This window comes from Danio aesculapii, chromosome 21 (genome assembly GCF_903798145.1).
Source record: "Danio aesculapii chromosome 21, fDanAes4.1, whole genome shotgun sequence".
NCBI classification, from domain to species: Eukaryota; Metazoa; Chordata; class Actinopteri; order Cypriniformes; family Danionidae; genus Danio; species Danio aesculapii.
Window position 1 is genome coordinate 29,116,735 of NC_079455.1, and position 18,101 is coordinate 29,134,835.

Genomic DNA, 18,101 nt, shown 5'->3' on the forward strand with positions numbered 1-18,101 from the left:
GTGATCGCCATGGAGACAGGAGTGTTAGCGTTATTTTAGCATTTTTGATATTATTGATTCATAAATAGTTTGATTGTGGTTTTGTTTTTATATTTTTCATAATTTTTTACAAAGATTTTATTATTGTCGTAGTATGTTTTGATTGTTATTTTTATCTACATATTTGCTATTTTCCCGTCTGTTTTGTATAGAGCAAAAAAAAAAAAATGCAAATCTCCAAAAATCACAAAGCAAAAATTTATTTTTGAGAAATAAACATTTATTTTGTTGACAAAAATTAATAAACTGCAAAGGTAAAATTCAGTTTTATGAAATAAATATGACATTTGCGAATAAAAAAAAAAGAACTGCAAATAAAAACTGAGCAAAGCAAAAAAAAAATAAATACATAAAAATAAAATATTTGCAATTTTAATAAAAAAAAGGGCTATAAGACCAAAGTGAAAGTGCAAAGTGAAAACAGCATCGAAAACTCATGGTTGACTATAAAAAGCAAATCAAAATGAGCATTGCCATTCACTGGACGGGTTTTTGGAAAGGCAATGCTATAAATACATATAATTGTTTATTTATTTTTTATTGCAAATATTTTAGTTTTTTATTTAATTTTTTTTGCACTGCTTAATTTTTATTTGCAGTTCTTTTTTTTTTTGTTTACAATGAATTTTTTATTTCTCAAAATTAAATTTTCCCTTGCGGTTCATTTTTGCAAGTATATATGATTATATAAGTATATAATGCCCTAGATTGGCTCCATAGTTTTTTTGGGATCATATATAATGTCAATCCAGTTGCAGCATCTCAAACAAAACAGCCAGTGATTGATTACAAGACATCATTCCTTTGAGGTTAATGGAGTAATAAAGTAATTCAGTTAGAGTCTGTAAATCTTTTGAATGGTTCATTAAATTAATGAATCATGAGAGTCAAATGACAGTCCAATTACTCTTTGTTATTTGGGTGTCTTTAGCATCAAAAACTATTGCACTGATTTTGTTGTCCCTTTGAAAAGCAGATAATGTCCATTCTATTATTATATTTGCCTTCCCTGTTTAAATGATTAGTTGCACTGTATTTGTTTCAGCATAGTTACTGACTAATGTTCAGAAGGTGTTTTACTAGTATTTCTCAATCTGTTTCCACGGATTTCCCTGCACATTCAGTGTTGGGTTGTTTTGTTCTGGTCCAGGAAAAGTCTTTGGCCTGCTCTGTTAATTTGCTTTGCTCTGCAGATGTGCACATCAGATGGTTTGAATTAAATGCTAGATTGCTCTCACAAGGTCAGCTATGAGAACTTAGAATACCTCTCTGTTTGCCTCTGGAGCTGAGAAAGTAAGACATGTGAAAGTACAAAAAAATGGTTCTTCTCCTAAAGAAAACTCATTTCTACAGTTCCTCACAGCGTTTTTCTTTTTCTTTTTTTAAGAACTTGAGGACTGCCAAATAAGCCACAAATATCTTTAAATAAATTCATTTATGAAAGAAATCCAGACATTTAAACAAAAGCCATTCCCATGCATGTTTCTGTTAGGCCTGTCACAAGATATCAATATATTGACTTATCATGTAATACTTGGAGATGACCTTAATCATTTTTACCTCTGCGACATTTATCTACAAATTCACAAATAACATTAAAGCCATTTTATAATGGCATTTACCTTCTACCTCACCGCTCTCAACGTTTATATATAATTATTAGGACATTTAATTGTGTATATATAATAGGACATTTACCTTTTTAACATCAAATTATACAATCTAAACAACGTTAAGAATGCTAAGTATTTTAAAGTGTTTTTGGATATTTGCATTATTATGCTTTTATGGAATAATTATATAACTAGTGGCATAAAATTCTCTCAATGACAATAGTATCGCTTATTAGAACAATTTCTGTGGCAATATATTGCACAACAAAAAAAAAACTTTGTGACAGTCCTAGTTTCTATGGCATTTATACTATCAGTAATGAGAAGGTTTTAAAGCTTTGAAAAGGTAATGTCAGTGTTAGTTATGTCTTTTTTATATATATAAAAAAAACTGAATGCATCAGCAGGGCTCAACAATAAGGTCTGCCCGATGGCCCGGGGCCAGCCTGAGAGACGCTTGGGACAGTAGACAGGATCATTACTGGCCCAATCGAGACAGTGCTGCCTTGTCACTAAAGTTTAATTTGCATGCTACTATTTGTTAATAGCGTGCATTTTAAGTTTGTGCTTTTAAGTCTTTAAATGCTACCTTCTCTGTGATATTGTAAACACCATATTGCTTTTTGGTTCCTCTTAACTGATTTGATGTTTTGAGAATGCTCTTTTTTTTTTTTTTTTTTTTGTAGCCTGGTTACAACCAGGGGTGCATTTCTGAAAAAACCCTGTTAGCCAACTAAGCTCGCAAGTTCCATAATTTCCGGACGTTTCTCAAATGCATCGTTCCAATGAACATTTGCAAACTGCGTCGCAAACTTGTACGCTTGCAACTACACTTCTGGAGCTGTAGTTAGAAACATAGTTCCTGGTTGTGTTCTATTCCCAGTTATGCGCCCTATGCCCTATTCATTTAAAACATTCTAACATTTAAACTTGGAATAATAAAAAATAAAAAAAACTCGCCATCTTTTCTCACCTCTCTCTCTCCTCCACACTGTCCCATGATGACAATCACGCATACACATTTTAGGCATTAAATAAATAATAGTTAATACTTGTCTCCTATATAAGTTCATTGTTTTTTATGACGGTATAACAGTGTTGAAACTGATATCGTTGCTATTTTTAGATCCTGCGGTATATTACCGTATTACAACCCAAGCCTAATAGCTATTGCTTATTTGGTGGGGCCAGTGAAAATTTTGCCAGGCCAAGTAAAAATCTGAATCATTGGCCCAAATGAACCAGTAGAAAAAATCCTTAGTGTTGAACCCTGATCAGTGTTTACAAAAGACAGTAAAAACACAAAATATGTTACTAATAGTTTCAGAAATCTTTAAGAGGCCATATGACATCATTTTAGCTCATTCAGCTCATGATTCTTTTATTAAACCTTATACTATATATTAGCATGCTTTAATCTGGGCCCTAATTAGAATGGAATCAGCCATAAAAACTGAATTAGTTTTTTAATGTCAAAGATTAAGTTTTGGGTGAATAAATTTAAAGTAGTGCTGGAGATTGAATCAGATTGTCATTTGGTCTGGTTTAAATTTGTAAATTACCATGTCTACCACAAAGAAATTCTAGTCTTATTACAAATCCTTGAATAAAACTTATCATAAGAAAATGTTTACAGAAATAATTCTACTGTTTACATTTGAGAAAGTGTAGTGCTAAAATGTATAATTGTTCAATGTAGATCAAGTTTCATCATTTCGGTCACTCTTTTTTTCTGACATTTTAACCATTAAAATCTTATAATAAATATAATAAGATCTTATAATAAATATAAAAACAGAAGACAAAATTTTATCCAGAAATAAAAAATGGAATTTGCTAAATATTAGACTAAAGAAAAGTGTTTAATTGGACCCCATTTAACTAAAAATTTATTTTGAAATTAGTATTGTAGGACTGTTCTCGCTCCATATATTACTGAATTCTACTAAGCCTTTTCTTTTGCTGAGCTGACCCAGTGCATTTTGCTAAAGACCTCAAACTTGTGTGAGACTTGGCCAAAAGCTTCAATATCAGTTCTAAACACAAACCTTTAATAATGTACTTTTGTTTACCAAATGTAAATACAAAGTATGAGATTTACAACTTTACAGTAACCAACTACAGTACTCAAATTGCAAGTCATCATGATGCATATTGAAAACTCTCATTTCCCTTTTTCCTCTTCTCTTTTAGGCCTTTGTTATTTTTAGTTTGGCACTTGTGGGTCATGGAGTAGCAGAGCTGGGAGTTTCAGCTGATCACCAGAACCGCACGGCCAGACAAATGACCTGCTTAGAGAACCATGAATATCCTCACAACAAACTCTGCTGCAAAAACTGTGAAGCTGGTAAGTCACAGTGAACATCCATCCCTAAAGTTCTTCTGCATCCGTGAGAACTTCCCTTGTAAAATGGCAGTATTGTAAACACAAATTACTCAACTCGCTTAAAGCAAGTACATTTAAGTAAATTAAAATGATAGGCTTTTTTTTCCGAAATGTTTAAAAGGGCTCTCCAGGCTTTTTCAATGAAGTGCTGACAAACATCTATCAATGATGCTATTTAGAGATGAAGATTTGAACAGAAACAACATTGCTCTTTCCAGAGAATGAAACTCCTCTACTTAAAACTCAGCATTTTCTTCTGTGAAATGCTGGTTCTTCATACAGCCATGTCTCCTGAGAGATATTGTATGCTTTAGGTGGTAAAAGGAGGTGTTTGTGTGGTCTGGAATTGGTGTTAAGTGATCTAGAATGGCAGGAATGGAGGTCTGTGTTTTGCTCTCTGCAAACTTGACGCACACTTTAAATAGAGCAGCTAAAAATCTTATCTAATTGATGTATTCTATTGTTTTTAATGGTATACTTCTCAATAAATAGTTTTTGCCATGAAAATAGCCCTTGTTGCTGACAAGGCATTAAAAAAAAAATAAATCATCATCATCATCAAAATAGAGCAGCTTAATTCATCAAATTCCCAAATGGAAATAAAGTAACAAAAAAGTTGAATTGAGAAATACAATGTTGGAAATTAGATGTGAACTAAAAATTAAATATTTTGTTGCATGGTAAATTCATGACATTCACAGGAAATCTTTTCTGTGGTCAACGTCATGTAAAACAATAGATATGAAAAAATGTTATGTATGAAATATATGTAAAATATATAATGCATGACGAAAATACACCGAAAATTGTGTAAAATTTGAACTATAAAAACCGACTGAAAAAACTTCTAAATCTTCCAACAACAGCTACAAAAAATGTATTATTGTTGGTTTAAGTTTTTAATATGAGAAATGTTTAATATTTGAGTTCTAGATGATGTGTTTTACAAAAGTGGAAAATTCCATGAATAATCTTCGACTAAATATAGCATTCTGCAGTCTTAATAATAAAATTACTTTTTAAATGGATCCAGTTCTGAATTAGAAATAATTTCCCTTTCTGCCTTTCTCTAATTCTACTATACATGTTTACATTTAGTCATTAAGCAGATGATTTTGTACAAAGCGACTTATAATTGTGGAGACATTCAACAAGAAGAGGCAATACACACAAATAGTGCTAATTATGGCCCGTTTCAACTGAGTGGTACAATATAGTACGGTATGGTTCGGTACGAGTTACCTTTTTCAGGCTTGTGTCTCCACTGCGAAAGGGTTCCAATGGTACCCTTTTGGTGGACGTGGTGTTCGACAGAATGTTGCAGTCGACGTCATTCTTGCTTGAAGTTCACATATCGTCGTACCAGAAGCTTCTTACTAAACAAATGCTTTATATACATAAATAGTTACGTATAAATAAATGTTAATTACTAACCTTTCTATGAACAGGATTTGATTATAACTGCAGATCAACGATAATGCGAAATAGCCCACTGTAACATCTGCGATTGTATAAAAAAAATAAAAATTAAAACATTTATGAACACATACAGAGAGTGTCCGATATGTTACCGATTACAGGAAAAAAAAACTATGCACAACATATATTTAGTCCTTATTTGGGTTCATAAACGATTCAAAACATATACAATCAGTACAAACCTCTCATCTTCAATCTTCACCAGCACATGTAACGTTAACATCTTGTTAAAAAGTAATTCCGTCATTCCGAGTCCAAAAGGTGACGATAATAATTAAACATGGCAGTTTGTTCATGTTTTAGGTTGCTGAAAGAATCATTTGCTCGTTTGTTTTCTCTGGCTTCTCCTTTGTTTTTTGTGCTTCACTCTTGCGTTTGTCCGTTTCTGAAAGGATTGGATGTCAGAAGCACTTCAGTAATCCCGTGCATGTTATCATCATCAGCTCAAAATGTACCTCATTTCAAAAATAGAAGCGTGGCGAGCGATTGTGAGCTCTCCGGAGAAAGTGAAACAACTCTCGCTTTAGACGGCCTCGCAACAACAACAAAAAAAGGTTTATCTTCTTGGCTTTGTGGCTGTTCATCAAGACTATTACAAGGTTTGTTTGAGCTCAGGTTGACCATGGCTCATTATTATATGTAGATATTATAACAGTGTAATGTCTCGGCTCTGTATTTAAAAACGGCGCTTACTTTGTTTTCATTCTCCTGGCTTGAACATGCGCTAATGACGTTTCTCTGTAAACCAATTGCGTTTAGCTGCATGTCTCGCTCCGCCTTTTGGTTCCCTTTTATTGTGCTAGGTACCCTTTGGAAAGGGTACTCAAAAAGTGGTACGCATTGACAGTGGAAACGGGCATAAAACCGTACCTACCAGTACCATACTACTCAGTGAAAATGGGCCATTATACAAAGGAACTAGTGCTCAGAGAATTAAGTGCTAGTGTAAGGGGAGTTTCTTTTTTTGAGAGAGAGAGATAGAGAGAAAGAGAAGAGTGTTTCTACAGGTGGTTTGTCAAGCCCACTCTGCTGTGTGAGGCACACTTGATGTGTTGAAATTAAATGTCCTAACATGTTTTCTGTAACGCATCTTCTCCTCCACTTGCAGGCACTTATGTGAAAGAGAAGTGTACCAGTGACCAGGTCAAGGGCAAATGCTCGCCGTGTGAGAAGGGCACGTATGCAGAGCACCCGACTGGCATGGAGCAGTGTCTGCAATGCAGCCAGTGCCACAGAGGTAACATTTCCACTTTAGCTCGACTCAATATCACAACCAAATGTTCGTAAAAGACCAGGTCAGATCTTCCTCTTAAGGTTGTTTAAAGGAGGTCCTCAGGTTAAGTCTGTGACTGGCACTCTGAGACACCGAGACCTCAAGCTTCTGCTATTGTAATTGATTGTTGAGTTTTCCAGTAGACGGCCATCTGTAGTCTGCACTACCTCTCCAGAGAAGCAGAGCACTCAGGAATGTAACTTTTATACATCTCGGATGAATAATGGAACACACATGGTCCTCCGCATGCTGGGAAGGAAATAACACACAAAATGTATCGCGACAAGTACTGGACAAACAATTAACTTCTGAATCTTCTGTCGGAAAGTAGAAAATTTGACAGAACAAAGTAAAATCTCTGATTATTCTGGCATCTTTGGAAATTCAGACTCGCCTTGGACCAAGATGGAAAAATGTGCCACATACTGTAATACGCAAGTGAGACGGAACATCTAAAGCACATTGAACCGATCACAGAATTCTGTAAAGCTATTTAGCCTGTCTGTGGTTCCTATGAAGTCCAAGCCATCCATTAAACTGCTGTTTATTTTGATTGGACAGCCGCGCTCACCGTTTATTAAACCATTTGATTACCTAAACACTCTTTCCCACAAGACCCTGCTGCTTGTTCAGATCCAAACGCTGTTGTAAACACTACATAGTCATATAAACAAAATCTCGCTCGTCTATTTAGACAATAAGCCTCCCATCGGACTCGCATGAAGGAGGGGACATAAGCGGCCCCCATGAATAGAGCAGAGTCTAGTGTTTCCTGTGCAGGACACCTCGCTTTTGGGAATTTGATCTCCTAAAGTTACGCGTCCTGGGTGTGGCTCCGCTCCTGTGTTCTTTAACTAGCCATTTGTGTGTGCATGAATGACTGATCTGTCCTCTAGTTTGTGCGCCCCTTTGTGTCTGTTGTCCGGGATTGTGTGTATGCGTGTGTTTTAGGATGATGCAGGGTGTGCCTGTATCATGTGGCGTCTTGTTCGGTATCTATTTTGCGCAATCAATCACTCCCAGGTTAGACCTTCTGCTTTGCTGAGTCATGAGGGTGTGCTGATTGAGACTTTCATTGCAGTTCGGCTGTTCTCAGAGATGGATTTTTTTTTTGCCATACAAAATGTGAAGTGAATTGAGAGTGAAACTGGATTTGTATTTCAGCGTATTTATGAAGCATATGTTTTGGATTGAATCTGGATTTATCCAGAAATTATTTCTCGTATAGCATGCGGAAACATTCTTGATTGAACCTGATAATGGGGTATATGCACATGGACTTTTAATTTCAGTCAGCCAGCCAGCCCCAGGGCTTCTGGTTAATTTTCATCCCATACAAAATCACAGTGTTTAAAATCTGATTTCTTTCAAAAATAGTGATCTTCACTCCCTGGCTGAGATGCGATATAAAGTGTGTTTCAGACCAAACAAGAAGCACTGCATTAAATTCTGTTTTTCCGTTGTGTCTTTAAAATCTGGAAATTTATTTTACCCCTGTATTTTTAATGGAATTTCTGCGCTAGCCTGCTGCTAATGACGGCGCCTGCATTTAAATGGTCTTTCGTCTCTTTTTACGCTTTAACAACCAAATGGATGGTTAACTCTATTTAACTGAATGTATTGTAATTACATTACAACATTGATGCTGTAAAAGGAACCTTATGAAATTGAAAATAGTCACATAAAGCTTTTACCGGAAGTTCATCATTGGCTGAAAAACACTAGCTGTGCATATAGCCCATTAGGTTCACACCTTATATGTGTTTTCTAAAACCGATATCAGTTATAACAGGCTGTATCTAAATCTGTATTTAATCTTGATTTATCTATTTCAAAGACTTATTTCTTCTGTAGGGCTGCACAATATATCATTTCAGCATTGATATTGAAATGTGCACATTCGCAATGGTCCCATTGCAAGATATGCAATGTTGAGTCAGAATTATAGTTGACCAGGAGCTACAGAATTTTTATAATTACTGTATTTATACAGTATCTATACAATTTATGGGCAAAGAAAAATGTTCTTATTAATTTTTCTTGTTTCTAGTCAAAATATCTACATTTCAAAGCAAAAATAAGATTTTTTTACTCACCCCACTGGCAGATACAGGGTTCATACGGTCATGAAAAACCTGCAATTTAGCGCGTTTATGTAGTGAGTATGTCTCCAACATTTATTAGATTGGCTAGGAATATTTATAAATGTCTCTAATAGACCTACAGTGGCATTAATGCATCCTGAAGTAAAGTAAAATGGCTATAAACTCCAGCAAGATAAATTCTTTGTTTGTTGTATGCAGAACCACAGACCTTTATCTGTAAATAAAGTATAATTATGGAAACTGTGTTCATCATAACTGAAAGCTACGTCGTGTTTGCTGGCATCATGCATCACGCGCCTGTCAGTCAGTCAGTCAGTATGTCACCTTAAAGGGTTAAACAAATAGCGCACAGCATTACTGCGATTACAGAAAAGTTTCTCTGTTATAATTCACTTACTTTTTAATACGTTTTAGTGCGAATATAACCCTCTATTTAAAAAAAAACAACTGAATGTTTTGAATAAGAAGCTGTAATGTAGCCATGGCGGGATGAATTTTGGTGTGGCGCACCGCCATGAAAAATGATTGTAGCGGAAACCTTAGGTTAGTTGTCCTTACTTCGGTTCTATCCTTGGCCAATCACATACTCTCACATCATTAATGCGGTTATCTAAATCAATTTTACATAGATATAAATAAAAATTGAAACCAAATAGATTGCTGCGTGTTTTACGATATAGGATACGATTTACCACGCATATGTAGACATTGCATGAAGCATTAGGTCATGAAAATTTACTTGAAAGTCTTGGAAAAATTCTGGAAAAGTCATGGAATTTTAGTTGTTAAAATGTGTATGAACCCTGCAGATAATTTTACTTGTTTTAAGGAAAAACTTTTTCTGACTTCTTCTGAAGTTGAAAAAAAAAAAACAATATGTTTACTTGATTTAAGTATTTTTAGATACTTGGACTAGAAACGAGACAAAGCAAAGTAAGAAAAGCATTTTTTTTTTTATTGTAATAATTTAATTTCTGTACCTGAATCCTGTTAGACTCCATAGACAACCGCCAGATAGTGCTATTCAAACTATCTTGTGAAACCGTATTCATATGGCAATATTTGTCGCAAAAATATAAAATATCACAATATCAGTGTTTTTCCAATATTATGCAGCCCAACTTCCATGTATGTTAACTGATTGCTGAAAAATGACTTCATGAAGTCATTTACACTTCCAGACTTATTAATTTTAGATCTGGATTGAATCTTAATCTTGTCTGATCTAATCATCCAGTTCACACGCACAATGTCTGTTAAGATCAGCTATTTTAGCTGCCTGTAGCAAATATTAGTTTTAACAGATACACTAAATCATTCTCACTGAATCTGACATGAACAAATAAGTCTCGATCAGTCTAGATTCAGTGTATTTTAACTATTTGCTGAGACAAAAATGACTTATTAGCATTTGAATCTTTAATCTCTTAAATCTGGACTGAATCTGAATCGAAGCAGTTCACACTGCATGTTAAGACTTTCATAATTCAGCTTTTCTTTATGGCAAATATTAGCTGTAATGGATTGATCCAGAACACTGTTCAGAGACTTATTTGTTAAATGTGCATTAGCTGTTTGCTGACACAAAAATTACTTGTATAATTTGAATCAAGTTTTTGGTTTGAATGTGGATCATCTATTCATGCACCCTTCCCTCACTTCTTTGTGTCTTTTCCTCTGATTTCAGATCAGACTGTGGTTGCAGGATGCACCAGCACAAGCAACACTAAGTGTGAATGCAAATCCGGCACCTTCTGCCTGCCGGATGAACCATGTGAAGTGTGCAAGAAATGCACCAAGTGAGTTCCTCTCCTCTGTAATGTGCTCTTCCTATTTGTCTTTTTTATTTTTTTCTGCGGCACAACACCCTGATGAAAGCAGACAGTCCTGACACTCCCACCCTCTATTCTCTTAACCTTTCGCCTTCTGCTTTAGATCAGCACATCCACTCAGATCCCTTTCCCACTGATTCAGTCTCTCCACCCTTAAGCCCTGAGGCTTTCACTGTTCTATTCATAATGACAATTATTTACGGACACCTATTTTAAGCCTTCGCCTTCACACCTTTTCTAAAAAGCCTGTTTTTTGACTGTGGTTTTGCAGGTGCAAAGCTGATGAGGAAGAAGTGAGCCGGTGCACTCCCACATCCAATACAAAGTGCAAGAAATTACCCTCTCACCCAACAGAAGGCCCGACGGAAAAACCATCGGCATCGAATAGCACTGACACTATTGGTAAGGCAAACACATGCACACAATAGCCTCAAATTCACTTTATATCAACGTATATCTTAGGTGTGTAATTATGGATTAAAGGAAATGTAAATTCTATCTTGTCTTTTTTTTTTTTAGTTCTCATTGTGTCAATTCTGATTGTACTGATCATATGCACGATAGTCGGTGGAATATTGTTGAAGAGATGGCAAAGACATCAAAGTGGTATGTCGGAAATCATTCCCTTGACTCTTTATATGACCAGAGACTTTTTGTTCTGCTGATGACATTTCTTCCAAATTTAAAGAAAATGTCATTTAGACCATAACATGTTAATTGGGAAAATTAACAAAAATGTACAATGATTTTAGAAGTTTATATTTATTTTTAGACAACCCAATATCAGTGTTTTAACATCAGAGGAGTTAAAAAAACTAATTGGGGAAATAACATTAATTTTCACTCACAATAAATGAAACCTTGTTCTGATAAATTGTCTTTTACTGACAAAAGATGCTCTAAATTACATTTTTTATGTAAAATTGGGAATAAATATCAGATCTTTATAGAATAAAATAAATATGAATGTTTTACTCAAACTCATACTTAAGAAATCCTAAGAAATATCTAAGATATATGAGCAATGTCACATGAGTAGCAGTGCAATGTGGCTGTATATTAGTGTCCTACTAGTGACGATATACAGCCATATATAGCCACATACAGCCACACATTATGTTTATACAACAGTTCGATGGCCTAATCGTGTACATAAAAAAGAAAATCATTCATTAACGTCACTTTAGAACTAGTGTTTGAATGATTCTCTTGCATAATATCTAAAGTGATGACAGAAAAGGTGATTTTACTCACGTTAAAATGCTGAACGCTGAACGGCATGAAATGCCATCAGTCTACAGAGATTTCCCAGTATTTCTCTGTTGCAATCGGGAGATTACAATATTACTATGGAATAATTACAGCACTACAACATAAAAAAGAGAGAGATCTACTAGAAAGTCATTTGCCTGTTTAATAAGGATTTGATCAGCTGTAGTTTGAAATTATGCTGTTTTTCTCTTAGGGCTTATTATGTGGTCTTTGTCGCCATCTTGTAGATGAACATCATCAACCGTCTTTGCTCAAAGACAGGCTAATGGCCGCCGACACGGTCTCTCAGAAATTATAAATATTTAATATAGACACTATTCTTATAAAAAAAAACAACTGCATAGTTGCAATCTAAACAATTACATTCTTGACTAAAAAAGCCTCAAATGTACATTATGTTGTCCAACAGCAGCAATATTTGTCAAACTGTAGAGTGTCCTCTGCTTGTCGCTGTATGTGGGTGGAGTAATACACAATAGTGAAGGGTTAAGAGGCTGTACAAGTGCTGTTATTTGCAGAAATAAATTTTCGGCTATTAGCCAATCAGATTCAAGAACCAGACAAAACTGTTGAATGTATGTATGTATATATGTATTTATGTGTATATATATAATTCAATATCAAATATACCTTTATTGAAACTGCTTCAAAACTTACATTTTTGCTGGCAACTTTATTTCAGAAACTGATGCCAATCTGGAGGAAGTGAAGGTTCCTATTGTAAGTATCTGTTGGCTTTTTAAATGTTTTAATGAGTTTTTGGTTAATGATTGTTTACACTGTAGTTAATGTTAAAGCGAAAAAGAAATTCATTATTTTTTGAGTTAATTATTCATTTCATTATAAAATATTTTTAATTCTTTTATTTTTAATGATTTACTTGAACCCATAGTTTATTAGTTTGTTAACATTATTCAGGATGAGTGTCCAAGATCAGAAGAGGAGCAAGAAAACAGCAGAAATGCAGGACTGGAGAGAGAGGAGGAGCACCGGCCAGAGTCCCGGCCACTCTTAACACAAGAAACACAGGAAACGGGCAGCAAGAGCATCCCAGTGGAGGATGAGGATCGCGGACTGGGAGACAGCCTGCCAAACACAACCAGCTCTTCCCAAACCAGTCTATCTGCCCTCCCTCCAATCTTGGGAGATTCACCGCGATCAAGCCCCCCGGCTCAGAGACCAACCGACAGAGATCAGACTGAATCATGGCTTAGGGTTAGTAAGAATCACACAGTTCTACACAGCAAAATGCCTGAAACAACAGTAATGTGCTGTCAAGTGTGTGGATGGACTCTTGTATTCAAATAGAAATCTTTTTATTGAAAATTTTACAGGTAAATAAGTTCACAGCTTTGCTAAACCTGGCTTTTTTTTTATAGGATGATGGTCCTCCCAGAAAACTCATACCCTTGCTCGGTAAGATATTGCTCTCTGAGAAACAGCATTTGTTCTTTTAACATTTAAAATAGATCTTGATCGTTAGTACAATATGACAACAAAACAGTTTGAGTGATTCAATAACTGAGTCAAAGGGCAATTCAAACAAAGACTCTGAATAATTAAGTTAATTTGATCATGGAACCTGAAAAACAAAACAGATAAGATGCACTAGCATTCAATTGGTTTATGTCTTTGGAAAAAGTGAAAAGGCAGCATTTTTATTTTTTTTTTTTTCAATTTAAAAGTACTAATATATGCAGTAATATTTTGAAAAGTTTTTACAATTTTAAGAGCATGTTTTATAGTTTATTATGTATTAAAATGGAATAGATTTTTGTAATGACTTCTTCTGAAATCATTGTAATGTCACAAACTTATTATCATTATTAGTACAATGGAAATGGTTGTCCTGGGATGCATTTCTTAAACAACGACATAACTCGTGGCTGAATAGTACAATGCATCATTTGGGGAAAAAGAACAATGTAGCAAGGAGTGTTTCCCGAACTGTAGTTGCTCTGGCACAGAGCCATCGTTTGAACCATGTTAGTTATAACTTAAAACGCTTATAATGATGCTCTAAACAGGGTGCAGTAACTACTTCTTTAGAGAAAAAAAAACCATAAATTATAAAATTATGCAAATTATTTTGTTTTACACACACACACACACACACACACACACACATTTTTTTTTATAAAATCCAATATTAGTTTTAGTAAAAACATGCACTTGTTTTCCATACTAATTGAAATATGTAAATGGTACATATAGGACCTATGTTTCCTTTACAAATATTACTGAGAATATTCAGTATTCTATTCTACAACTAAAAACCACTTAGCTAACGTATTCTAATCTTATATTTAAAAAAATCCTACTTAATAATAACAATTTTTATTATTATTACTAATGTATTATTATTATTATTATTAATAGAGGGATATTGTTTATTAATTTTTTTTATTAAAAAAAGTCTACTTTTACAATTTGACACATTCAAACCACTACAGAAATGTTCTAACCAACAAGTTCATGTTAAATAGGCCTTTAGTACAGATATATTTCTTAATAAATAATCTACTATAAATTAAAACCGTGACCGTATGCTATATATTTATGTTTTTCAAGCTTTGGAGCACAAGGTAAATTCCACTTTTCAATAATAGGTCACCTATAGCTTTCGTCATGAGCCACGGCTGCATTCAAAATGGCAATTGTCAATCTGATGATCGCTTAAGAGTTGTAGTTGGAAATATACAAGTTTGCAACACAGTTTGCGAATGTTCATTGGAACAATGGATTTGGAAAACACCAAATCAACAAACTATGTTTGTAACGACGCAACTTTTGACCTTAGTTGGCTCAATGGTTTTCAAAAACGCACCATTGATAATTTAACAACAACAATGTATTTAAACAGGAATCTTTTGTAGCATAAATGTCTTTACTTAATAATCTATTAATGTTGGAGTGGTAGAATTCAGTCTATTTAATTAAAATTGAAAATAATAAACCTAAAACTTATTCATTAATTAATTTTCCTTTGGCTTAGTCCCTTTATTCATTAGGGGTCAAAATGAACCACCAACTTATGCAGCATATGTTTTACACAGGGGATGCCCTTCCAGCTGCAACCCAGTACTGGGAAACATCTATACACACTCATTCACACACACATACACTACGGCCAATTTAGTTTATTCAATTCACCTATACTGCAAGTCTTTGGACTATGGCCAACAGGGAGAACATGCAAACTCCATACAGAAATGCCAACTGACCAACCATCGACCTTTATGCTGTGAGGTGACAGTACTAACCACTGAGCCACCTTGTCACCCTAAACCTAAAATTAATTCAATCAATTCCGATTTATTTAATGTGTTCTCACTAAATAAAAGTATTATTTATTTCAGAAAAAAATCTTGTGTTCAATTAAAAATAGTTTTTACAAATGTAATTACACACTGTATTATTTCTGATCAATTTAATACATCCTTATTTAAAAAAAAAAGTTTTTTTTTGTTCAAAAAAATGTATTTTGGTAGATTACAGTACTAAATTAAAACTAAGACAAATATTAAATTAATATATATTTATTTCCAAAAATACACAGTGAACAATATATTTAATAAAAACATATTCATATTATTATTATTATATTATAAAAACACATTCAACAATAAACATATTTTATTAACATCATTTTAATAATGAATTCTGTTTTATTTATCAATTGTGTCTGCATCTTAATTTAATAATATACAATCTACCATCAAACTTTTTGTGAATTTTTCCCCCCATTATATCTGACATAAATTAAATCTTACTTCATAGGTGAAGAGGATTCTCTGAGCAAGAGTTTTGACCTGTTCGACTCTCTGGACGTGCGGTACCACAACAAGTTCTTCCGCAGCATCGGCGTGAGCGACAACTCCATCAAGCTGGCCGAAACCCAGCAGGACAAAGTCTACGACCTCCTACGGGTATGGATGCAGAAAGAAGGCCTGCGGGCAAACATTAACACATTACTACAAGCACTGCTAGACCTAGACCAGCGCTATTCAGCAGAACACATCGCCTCCAAGGCTGTGGAAAGAGGCTACTACAAATACGAGTGATGCCTCTATAAAGACTGCAAGACGTAATCGTGGAGAGGTGTTGATTCGGTTTGATTTCTCCCCTGTTGGGCATGAACTGAATGGAGATTTTGCAGAATCACCCTCTCTGTAGCGCCCACAGTGGGTTTACAAGCCAACACTGGACCCTTTTTAAAAGGATTTACACTGGCTATCAGCAGAGGGCGCTGTTTTCCCTCTCTATAGTGCATTGTGGTGTTACTTCATGCACTGGCCTCAGGCTTTCAAAATACAGGTTGGTCCAAAGCCTGCATATAGATATCATTAAACCGTCACGCCAAACGTTCAAACTTAAACAAGCGTTATGTAGTTTTAGTGAAGATTCTCACACTACACTTTGTCGTATTTCAGCCTCTGCTACAAACCTGGTTACAAATAAGCCTCAAGATAAGAGTTGGTTTGGATTTCAGACAAACTGTTTTGACAGCAGTTTAGGGTTTCAATTCTGAAAAGTTCAGAACATTCATTTTTTGGTCGGGTTGTTACAGAATATTTTGGATTTCAGTCCGATTTAGATTTTTTTTTTGTTTGTTTATTTTTTCTTCCCTTTCTCTGGTGCAAGGCAGAAATGTTTTCATCTTTTTGACGTTTCCTGCCTTTTTCTATTTTTGTTTATTTAAATAAGTGATGTATTTATTTTGTATTGTTTAATTACGTATTATTTATACCTGTTACCAATATTCGCCCGCAGTAAGTGTTCAGAAACTTTTTGTTTTGTTTGTTTTATCATGACTGAGATGCCGAATTTTCCGGTCCTTTCACAAACCCCATTTCGCTACGTTTCTGCGTTTACTGCAGACGCATCATTTCTTCTTATATGAATCACAAAACACGTCCTTGGCTGTTGAATGTTCGCAGCGAACGATGTTGAATATGTTCTGAAAACATTACGAGAAGTACCACGGTCAGTATCTCTTGGACGCTGCTTCCACAAGGTTGAATTGATGTCGAGATTATGGAGGCATTTCAAAATCTGTTTTTATATGCAGTAGTGCACAGGTACGCGTTTCTAAATAGATCAAAGATGAAGGAAATTTATGCTCCTCCAGAAACTACTTACAGTTTAATTACATTTGTTTAGTATGTATATAGTCGTCAAGAATTCTATTAAACGAAACTAATAGATATATATTTATGCAAGCCCTAAGAGCACAATGCAATGAAGTACTGCCTGAAAAACACAGAAGGAACAAATTGAAATGATTTCAACGAACAAGCTTTATGGATGTTTAGGGCTTCAATTCATTTTCGTATTCGTAAATGAACTGTGACATCTGACTCGGCTGAATAGCTATGTTAGCTGGATGTGTTTTCAGAACACTGATCTCAAATCAGCTTTACCTTAATGAATATTTTTGGTAATGTGGAGGGAATAAAGAGCTGAAATCAGATCAGAACAAAATGGTTCTTCCCCCTTCCAGCTTTGTTTAATTATGAGAGTTGTCGTACAGTGCAGGCACTGCCACCTTTTGACATAGAGTTGAATAACCAGAGAAAAAAAAACCTGCATCAATTTCAAGGGACTTTTTTTCCACATCTTAAACGGGCTTCTGCATCTTTCATCATTTGCACTGAGTTAAACATGGAGTGTCTCTTCAGATGCAGGTGCAGGAGTTTTTACCTCTAATTCAGTGCCATCAGTTTTTATACAGTTTAGTTAGTTTTATATTGACTCCACATTGTTCCTGCTTTGACGCCTCTAACACAGATGCATGTTTCATTTCTTGCTCATTCTATGCTTTATTTTCCACAGTATCTCTCACAGAGTACAAGATTTTTATATGTTTTTTCCCCTTAGACAATTGTTTGCTCGTTTAAGTATGTATGTTTGCTGTTGCGAAGCTGTTTGTAGAAAGTTTTTGTTTTAAAATGACAAAAAATAAATAAAAAAATACCAAAACAACTTGTTACATTGTTGTTTCTCCTTCACAATCAAATGAGTATTTTCTACTTTAAATTTTATTTATCTTTATCATACAGTGTGTTATGATTATATGATTAAATAATAATAATAATTTAA

The 18,101-nt window shown here is 34.6% G+C and overlaps 1 protein-coding gene across 1 annotated transcript in view; it reads left to right on the top strand.

Annotated features, from left to right (window-relative positions):
* The window catches only part of tnfrsfa (tumor necrosis factor receptor superfamily, member a), a 47,248-nt gene extending 29,272 nt beyond the window's left edge, over window positions 1-17,976 (top strand). Inside the window, exons 2-10 of the mRNA XM_056446288.1 lie at window positions 3,846-3,999; window positions 6,626-6,754; window positions 10,583-10,694; window positions 10,999-11,129; window positions 11,247-11,333; window positions 12,682-12,719; window positions 12,918-13,214; window positions 13,379-13,415; window positions 15,780-17,976. Of these exons, the coding sequence (XP_056302263.1) occupies window positions 3,846-3,999; window positions 6,626-6,754; window positions 10,583-10,694; window positions 10,999-11,129; window positions 11,247-11,333; window positions 12,682-12,719; window positions 12,918-13,214; window positions 13,379-13,415; window positions 15,780-16,063 (1,269 nt within the window). The 3' untranslated portion in view covers window positions 16,064-17,976. The remainder of the gene's footprint in view (window positions 1-3,845; window positions 4,000-6,625; window positions 6,755-10,582; window positions 10,695-10,998; window positions 11,130-11,246; window positions 11,334-12,681; window positions 12,720-12,917; window positions 13,215-13,378; window positions 13,416-15,779) is intronic.
* The last annotated feature ends 125 nt before the right edge of the window (window positions 17,977-18,101 follow it).